The sequence below is a fragment of the Stigmatopora nigra genome, chromosome 15, assembly GCF_051989575.1.
Source record: "Stigmatopora nigra isolate UIUO_SnigA chromosome 15, RoL_Snig_1.1, whole genome shotgun sequence".
Lineage (NCBI taxonomy): Eukaryota > Metazoa > Chordata > Actinopteri > Syngnathiformes > Syngnathidae > Stigmatopora > Stigmatopora nigra.
This window is the reverse complement of record NC_135522.1, coordinates 8,279,190-8,287,280: the sequence shown is the minus strand read 5'-3', so window position 1 is coordinate 8,287,280 and position 8,091 is coordinate 8,279,190. Positions and strand designations below refer to the sequence as shown.

General features: G+C 39.5%; 2 protein-coding genes across 3 annotated transcripts; both read left to right on the top strand.

Moving 5' to 3' along the window:
* The first annotated feature begins 270 nt into the window (after positions 1–270).
* On the top strand, positions 271–2,420 carry bglap (bone gamma-carboxyglutamate (gla) protein). Its single transcript, XM_077734812.1, has 4 exons — positions 271–557; positions 735–917; positions 1,472–1,553; positions 1,681–2,420. The coding sequence occupies exons 1-4, from the start codon at positions 332–334 to the stop codon at positions 1,781–1,783; spliced, it is 594 nt and encodes a 197-aa protein (XP_077590938.1). The 5' UTR covers positions 271–331; the 3' UTR covers positions 1,784–2,420.
* Positions 2,421–2,974: 554 nt separating this feature from the next.
* wbp11 (WW domain binding protein 11) lies at positions 2,975–7,853 on the top strand. 2 transcript variants are annotated; one of them, XM_077734912.1, is made up of 12 exons: positions 2,975–3,162; positions 3,590–3,676; positions 3,775–3,806; positions 3,895–3,988; positions 4,117–4,313; positions 4,518–4,651; positions 4,863–5,011; positions 5,356–5,544; positions 6,089–6,214; positions 6,307–6,564; positions 6,713–6,895; positions 7,027–7,853. In XM_077734912.1, exons 2-12 carry the CDS (start codon positions 3,613–3,615, stop codon positions 7,629–7,631), a joined length of 2,031 nt encoding a protein of 676 aa, XP_077591038.1. In that variant the 5' UTR covers positions 2,975–3,162; positions 3,590–3,612; the 3' UTR covers positions 7,632–7,853. The 2 variants fall into 2 exon arrangements, with proteins under 2 accessions (XP_077591038.1, XP_077591037.1); XM_077734911.1 differs by having other exon boundaries at positions 2,978–3,162; positions 4,860–5,011.
* Positions 7,854–8,091: the final 238 nt, after the last annotated feature.

The following is an 8,091-nucleotide window of genomic DNA, read 5'->3' as shown; positions in this document are numbered from 1 at the left end:
TTGATACTCTGACACTTCATCAAATAAGTTTTAATGCAGTTCCAAAAAGGTCTCACATTGAATTTTTCACTGTTTAGGAGCATTTTAAAACAAAATCATATAAAATCCCATCTAACTTAAAAAATATATATATATAAATGTGATTTTTCAGCAGAATATGAATAAAAATCAAACTGAACATCAGATTCCTTAAACAAATTTACAAACTCTAATACCAATAATGGATCTAATTTGATTTCAAAAGGGTCTTAATTTAGAATCTCTTTTCAAAGTGTTTCCAGGATTTATCTTTTTTTCCCCCTCTTATTGTGCTTTTTTTCCGACTTGGACCATGTGTGTGTGTTTTTTTTTTGGTGTGTTTGTGATACTTGATTCCCTAACCAATCATATTGAGAGAGCTACATCTATAAATCCGAGTTGGTATATATGTTTGCAGAGAGATCAACATAGCCGTTCCCATCTTCAAGCTTCTACATTGCCTGACTTGACACTCAAGAAGATGAAGACTTTGGCCATCCTGGTATTTTCCTCCCTGGCTCTTGCCTGTCTGACTTCAGGTAAGAAATCCAGATAAATACAGGCTTTACTTTACATGCTATACTATATCAATATAAATGGTGTCTCTTCTTCAACACTTAGTATTTGAACTTTTTAAAAAAATGACTAATTTGCTCACTCTATTTTCTTTTTTAATACTTGTTTGACTTTTATCTCTGCCTTGTTTTTTTTTACAGACTCAATGGATTCCAACGGGGATGACCGCGATGACCGTAGCGACCGTGATGACAGCTACCGTCGCAACTACAATGCCGATGACGAATACCGTCGCCAGTACAACGATGACAACTACCGCAGAAACAACAACGGTGACGACTACCGCCGCAACAATGGAGATGACACCTACCACTACCGCCAAGGTAAGGTCATGGACTGGCATTTTTGTTACCATAGTTGCTTCATGAGATTAGATTAGATTAGATTAGAATTTTATTTCATCCCGTATTACAATTTTTTACATATTAGTGCAGGAGTGGCAAACAAGATAGACAAAAACTGCCAAAATTGGAAACTATGCGAGTCCAACAGCCACAACTTGCGTCAGAAGCAGCATTAAAAAATCCAATCTGCCAAATTATTTTTTAAAATAGAATTTATTTTTTGTTTTAAATGGCCCTTGGTGAATTTGAGTGTGTATTAAGAGGGAATAAAAATAAGAAAAACATGAAACGAGAGCCACAGTATATTACAAAATATGATAAGAAGCAAAGAGCCACATGGGGCTCAAGAGCCACATGCTTGCCTCCCTCAAATGTTACTTTTACAGTGATTGCTTGCTATGATGGATAACTACAATAATATTCTGTTTCATGATGACATAAATTTAAAAAAAAAATCTTGTCAGTAGATTTTAATTCTTTTTTTTTTTATCAAGTGGACATTATTATTATATTTTTTTTGTGATTGTATCCAGGAGTGTTTGTGGAGCGTGCACAGGCCGCCGCAGTGGTTCAACCTAGGAGAGCTGTTGAACTATCCCTGACCCAGATGGAGAAGTATGTATATTTCTTACAGGTCAACAGTAAAAGCTTTAGTGGCTAAATATTTACCTTCGGAAAATGATTGAGAATCTTATATCAATTACCTGAACCTAAAAAAAATATCTCTTCTATTTCTTCAAAGCCTGAGAGAGGTGTGCGAGACTAATTTGGCTTGTGAGCACATGATGGACACAGATGGAGTCATCGCTGCCTACAAAGCCTACTACGGACCTCTTCCTTATTAAATGCTTATTAAACTCCAAAGATTGACTAACCCTCATAACAAAAAAAATGCTTTATATTGCTTTTAATGATCATCTTTATCAAAGTGAAATCCATTTTTTTCTTCAAATCATATGACAAAATAATGCAAGAGAGTGTTTGCAAAGAGTGGAAGCCATGCAGGATGAACTGTATTGGCATGAACTTATTTTTCAACTCTGTACAGTTATCTTTTTGGTTCTATCACCTCTTTAAGCCCGTAGAGTAGCGTGATGATTAGATAAAATAATAATGAAATGTATTCTGTATGTGTCTTTCTATTTATTCTCACACTTGATGAATCAAGCCAATCATAGGGCACATATAGACAAATTACTTAGATTTTAAACCACAATTGTGAAGCAAAGTGCTAACCAGTCAACCACAATTTGATTAGTTTCATAATCATTAACTAATTGCAGGGTATATCCAGTGTATATGCAACAATCATTCACACTCATGTTCACCCTGCACAGCATCTTCTAACTTGCATGATTTTGGTATGTTGGAAGACCGAGTTCCCACAGGAAAGCCACAAAGCACTTGGAGATCATGTAAACTCACACAAGAACCAAACCATAATTCACACTGTCATCTCATTTTGCATGACATAGTTGTCTTTCTTGCCATGCATTTATTCAATAGGCATGCATACAGGATAAGTCGTACTCACTGAATTTAACCAGTGGGTCATTTTTGTTTCTATATATCCTTCAGACTGCAGCATATTGAATAAAGGGGTATTCCTGATCAAATCTCAGTTTGCAAAAAAATATATAATAAGAAAGTAATAAATTCCAAGGTATATCTCTACCTGCCAACCCATGTTTATTACAAAATATGTACGCTTGTTGGATATTAGTAGGTTTGCTGCAGAGGATATTAAAATTTACCAATGATATAAAACAAAAAGAAAGAAAATAGAACAACAACAATATGGCAATTAAAGGTCGCCCTCTAGCGTGCACTTTCTGCACACTCGCAATGTTTACTATATGTAAAGCAGTAATAAATGTACTATGCAAACTTCACACCACATGTATGAGTGTTCTCGGAGGGCAGTTTTATAACTGCACAAATATGTTAATTAATATACAGAACAATTATGTCGGGAATGAAAATCTCGACCAAAGGGTTTTCTGTTGCAAGGTGGCGGCTGATGTGTTCCGCCGTCAAATCTAGTTCACGATAGCTATTCCTTTATACATGATATCTACGGTTGTTGCTACCATGGCGTGCGGCTAACACAAAGTCGCTGTCTGTCACATATTGTATGGCTTAATTAAAATACAGTGTTTCAAGTAGGATACCTCACATTTTATCTAAAGGTGTTACACGTCCTACTTATTTTCTTCATTATAAGGTAATGTTGATATTTTTGGTGCATCCTCTGCTTGTTGAAGCAATGCGGCCCTAGCTACAAGTGCATGCTAATGCTAGCTATTCCCTGCAGTGTGCATATATGAGTGTGCCCCCCGTTTTTTTTTGCATTTAATTTCGTCTTTTCAATGCTATCCAAATCCTGTACCTTTGAACAATTCTGAATATTATGCTTTATACATATGATTTTTAACATGTGTTCATTTGTTCATCGATCGCTGAGAGACTTAAATGTACAGTAGTGATCAATTCAAACCTCAACTATTACACTGATTCGTGGGTATTCCTATAATGGAAATCGTGACGTACTACTGTTTCGAATATATATTTAGAAAAGAAACATGTCTGTGAAGTTAACGTGTAAGTTGTAAATTTATTTTTTGACTGATTTGAATGTCTCTTATGTTAAGAGGAGAGAACCCACGCCATCACAATGGGGAGACGTTCAACCTCATCCACCAAGAGTGGGAAATTTATGAATCCCACAGATCAGGCCAGTAAGTATCTGCCAGGAAAATCTATTAATACAAATTAAATGTTTAAAAAAAATCCTGATCAGAAGAGTGCAATAATGGACACATTATTTACTTTACAGGGAAAGAAGCCAGAAAAAGGGAGTTGAAAAAGGTAATATATTTGTGTGTGTTTAAAACAATTTGATAGGTAATTCTATTGCCATTTTGTACATGTTTTTTCTTTATTATTGTATTTGTAGAATAAAAAGCAGAGAATGATGGTGAGAGCAGCTGTGCTCAAGATGAAAGACCCCAGACAGATAATCAGAGACATGGAGAAATTGGATGAAATGGGTAAGAGACTGAATATTTACCATGGCTATTAATTGCTATTTTGGTTCTTTTCAGACGACCACTTTGACTATCCCGTAACTTCAATATTTTTTTTAAACCTGAAGGTACATTTGATTTTTTTTTTCTAGAATTCAATCCAGTCCAGCAGCCGTTGCTGAATGAAAAAGTGCTCAGGGACAAGCGGAAGAAGCTGCGAGAGACATTTGAACGCATCGTCCGTCTGTATGAGCGAGAGAATCCTGAAACCTACAAGGATCTACGCAAACTGGAATTGGATTATGAGAGCAAAAGGGGTCAGCTGGCTCTCTATTTCGATTCAGTCAAGGTTTGTGTTATTTTTTTGTAATTATAAATTAGTTGTTACTTGCTTAGACAGCGTGTTTTGCTTCAAATTCTACAGTCAACCACACAGCCCAATCTTATACAGTGTGTCTACCACCACTGGCACGATAAACCAAAATACACTAAGTTTTAACGATAATTCGCTTATCATTTCTGATGACTAAATAAATATTTTTCCCCCCTCCAGAATGCAGAGTCTGTGGAAGTAGACACTATTCCCTTACCAGATATGCCCCATGCTCCATCCAATATTCACATCCAGGACATTCCTCTACCAGGGGCTCAACCTCCTTCAATATTGAAGAAGGCTCCCTTTTTTGGGTAGGTTATCTGTGCACATTGAGATCCAAGACCACACCTCTTTGACAATTAAATGTCAGAACAATTGCTTTTGCATGTCAGAACCCAACTATGAAATCCAGGATTATTTGTACATCTAATGGTCAATTGCATTGTATGCATCCTGACACAAAATGTCTACTGTATGATGCTAAATTTCCATTAATCGTTATTCATGTGTGCCCCACAGTAGACCACCTCCATTTTTGTCCATGTTGCCACCGGTGCCACGTTTACCTCCCGGAAAGAAACCCCCCGGGCCTCCCCCTGGACCCCCACCACCGCAAATCCTGGCAATGTATGGTGGTGGTGTTCCACGACGGCCCTATGGCACAGATTTTGGTAAGGCATGAAAATTGGATGATCTAGATTAGGGGTCAGGAACCTTTTTGACAGAGAGAGCCATAGAAAATTTATATTTTCTAGTGTTATTTCTTGAGAGCCATTCTCAGAATTGAACAGTAAAAATACATGAAAATGTATGATTTTTGTTGTTGTGGTCATTGCCATAGTGATGTGGATTCAGGACTCCACTATATGCACCCATGGAAAAAGCCATATATGGCTCCTGAGCCATAGGTTCCCTACCCCTGATCTAGATGAATAGCCTTGTTGTTGTTGTTTTTTTGTTAAAAGAAAGTGTATGTTTCTTTTTTTATTGATGTTTCTGCTTTTTTCGCTTGTAGAGCCATCCACACATGGTTTAGAGAAGACATCAACAGACTTGGCAAGAGATCAGGACAGCGGCAGCGGGAGTGACAGGGACGATGGAGACGAAGACGACAGCGACTCAGACGACAGTGATGACGAGCGGGACGAAGATCGTGAAACAAGAAAGGGCTCTGACAGACACGAGAGAAGAGATGACGAAAGAGGTGAAAAACAAGAATTTCAGATTTTTCTAGTTGTGGGCGAATTAACTTTTCAGTCAAATGGATTGGACACCAGGTGTCCAATCCATTTGCGTGAATGCCACTGAAAGATGAGATGCTATCCCTCTCAGTTTAAATGAATTTACAGGTCAATTCCAGTTTACTCCTATACATTTTGGGCTATTACAGGGTAATTCCCTGTACATCTGTGTTGTCTTTGTGGTTTCAGTTGAGTTTAGGCCACTTTATGATATAATAGATTAGTAGTTACTTATTTTCAGATAATTTTCAAGACATTTTCTGGGGTCAAATTATGGGGAGAATGTACGTTTTTTTTTCCATAAACTGCCTGATGTATATATTTTTTGTGCCTTGATTTTGTTAGTTTTTCTTGATTGTGTAAATTTGACAAAAAATATTTGCATGTTGAATTGAAAATTCTTTCTTGATTTTGGTCATTCATTTTCTGGGTGATCAGGAAATACTTTTATTTGTTTGGGTCCTGCTGATACTAATATATTGTTGATTATTTTTAACTTCTTGATAGGTCGCAGTGTCCGATTTGCAGACTTGTCTTCGGATACATCCAATGACGGATCAAAAAAGAAAAAGAAGTCGGGAAAGAAGAGCAAAGCTATTACTCCTCTGCAGGCCATGATGTTAAAGATGGCAGGTTTGTGGATTAGTCAGAGATTCTATCCATAAATGTACTTACTGACCCTTATTCAGTAAAGAGTTGGGAATGATGTCACTTTCCGTGTTCAGGTCAGTCTATTCCTGAAGAGGATGAAGAAGAGGAAGTTGAGGAAGAGTACAGTGATGAATCAGATAGTTCGGATGCTGAAGACAAGGCGCCACCAGGGGAATCTACCCAACGTGTCCCACCTCCAAGTAGCACAGTGGGCCAACCTCCACCTTTGCAGGGACCGCCAATGAGTGGACCTCCTCCTATGGGTCCTCCACCAGCTCCGCCATTAAGGCCTCCTGGTCCACCATCTGGTCCGCCTCCTGGCCCTCCACCAGGTCAGATTCAATTTATATTCACTGTCATATCAAGAATGCTTATTTGCCACAAAAGCATTGTACAGGTTCACCTTTTGCCCAAAGTTTGCTAGTAAAGGCTCCTTTTCATTTGCCATTAGTTTAGTCGTAATGCTCATCTTGTCTTCAGGTGCCCCTCCATTCTTGAGGCCACTGGGTATTCCCGGCATGAGGTCTCCAATACCTCGTCTTCTACCGCCTGGACCTCCACCTGGTCGCCCACCTGGTCCGCCACCTGGCCCCCCACCTGGTCTCCCCCCAGGCCCTCCACCACGGGGACCACCACCAAGACTACCACCGCCAGCACCACCTGGTAAGCCCATAGCGCCATGCAGAGCTAAACCAGATAACACATTTATTATGCATGTGCATAATTGTCAATGCAATTTTGACAACTGAAAATCATATCGGTCGATAACTAATTTATTCCACTTTTCCTTGCAGGTATCCCACCTCCTCCTCCAAGATCTGGAGGGCCTCCTCGTCCCATGGCGCCACCTCTCGGCCTCTTTCCACCGCCGCTCAGCACCAACGTGCTTAGTGCTCCTCCCAGCCTCGTCCAGCGGCAAAAAGGATCCAGCTCCAACGTCATGCAACACCCACCTCCTCCCGGCACCGCCGCGGCCTCTGCCGTCAGTCACCTTCACGCCGCCACCATCGAAAAGAGGGCCAACCTCACTTCTTCGGCCGGTGTCGGCGGCCTGGCAGCAGGCGGCGGTGCGGGGGCTACCATCTCTGCCAAACCACAAATTATCAATCCCAAAGCAGAGGTCACGCGCTTTGTGCCCACTGCGCTGAGGGTGCGAAGGGACAAGAGCGGTGTGGCGCACGGGCCTGTGATTGGTCCGCTAGAGAAAGGCAATGCCATGGCGAGGAGAGCAGATGATAGTATGATGGGAATTGGTCATGGTCACAACAAACATCATGCCTCTGCTGCTTCACATGGCATGTCTCACCAAGCTCATATTGGTGCTGTGGCTCAACATAACATGAAGACCAAGGACCAGGTGTATGAAGCATTCATGAGAGAGATGGAGGGACTCCTTTGAAACAAAGCAAGTTCCTAAAATGAAATGTTTTTTGTCTATTTCAAAGTGCAGGTTTTTTTGTCTAGTAAGTAGTAGTATGCTTTGGCACTGTCATAGAGAATTTGATGTTTTCTGGGCAATTAGGACTCCTACATTTTAAGAATTCTTCTCAAATGTTAATTTCATTTTATCTGGAAAATTATGTTTAAAGAAAACATAAATAAATAAAATAGATGCACATAATCCTTAATTGAGTGGTTCCTATACCGCCTCCCACCAACCAAATCTTTGTTTCTCTTTGCCCATTATATTCTGCATTTATTTCCTTGGAATGACATTCACATTTGTTGTTTTGTTAAATTTAAAATCTTGATTGTTTTTTTTTTATAATTCCACTATATAGGAAACATGTCTCAGCTTCTATCCTGACTAAATACTTTTAAGAACTTGTGTCTTCTTGTCTAAATCAAATGCAGTATCC

Excerpts from the sequence above, each read along its gene's own strand:
- bglap (XM_077734812.1), top strand. The coding sequence starts at position 332 with ATGTGTGTGTGTTTTTTTTTTGGTGTGTTTGTGATACTTGATTCCCTA. Across the intron at positions 558-734 it reads TCTTGCCTGTCTGACTTCAG|ACTCAATGGATTCCAACGGG; the intron begins GTAAGAAATCCA and ends TTTTTTTTACAG. Across the intron at positions 918-1,471 it reads CACCTACCACTACCGCCAAG|GAGTGTTTGTGGAGCGTGCA; the intron begins GTAAGGTCATGG and ends GATTGTATCCAG.
- wbp11 (XM_077734911.1), top strand. The coding sequence starts at position 3,613 with ATGGGGAGACGTTCAACCTCATCCACCAAGAGTGGGAAATTTATGAAT. Across the intron at positions 3,807-3,894 it reads GAAAAAGGGAGTTGAAAAAG|AATAAAAAGCAGAGAATGAT; the intron begins GTAATATATTTG and ends TTGTATTTGTAG. Across the intron at positions 6,565-6,712 it reads GCCTCCTGGCCCTCCACCAG|GTGCCCCTCCATTCTTGAGG; the intron begins GTCAGATTCAAT and ends TCTTGTCTTCAG.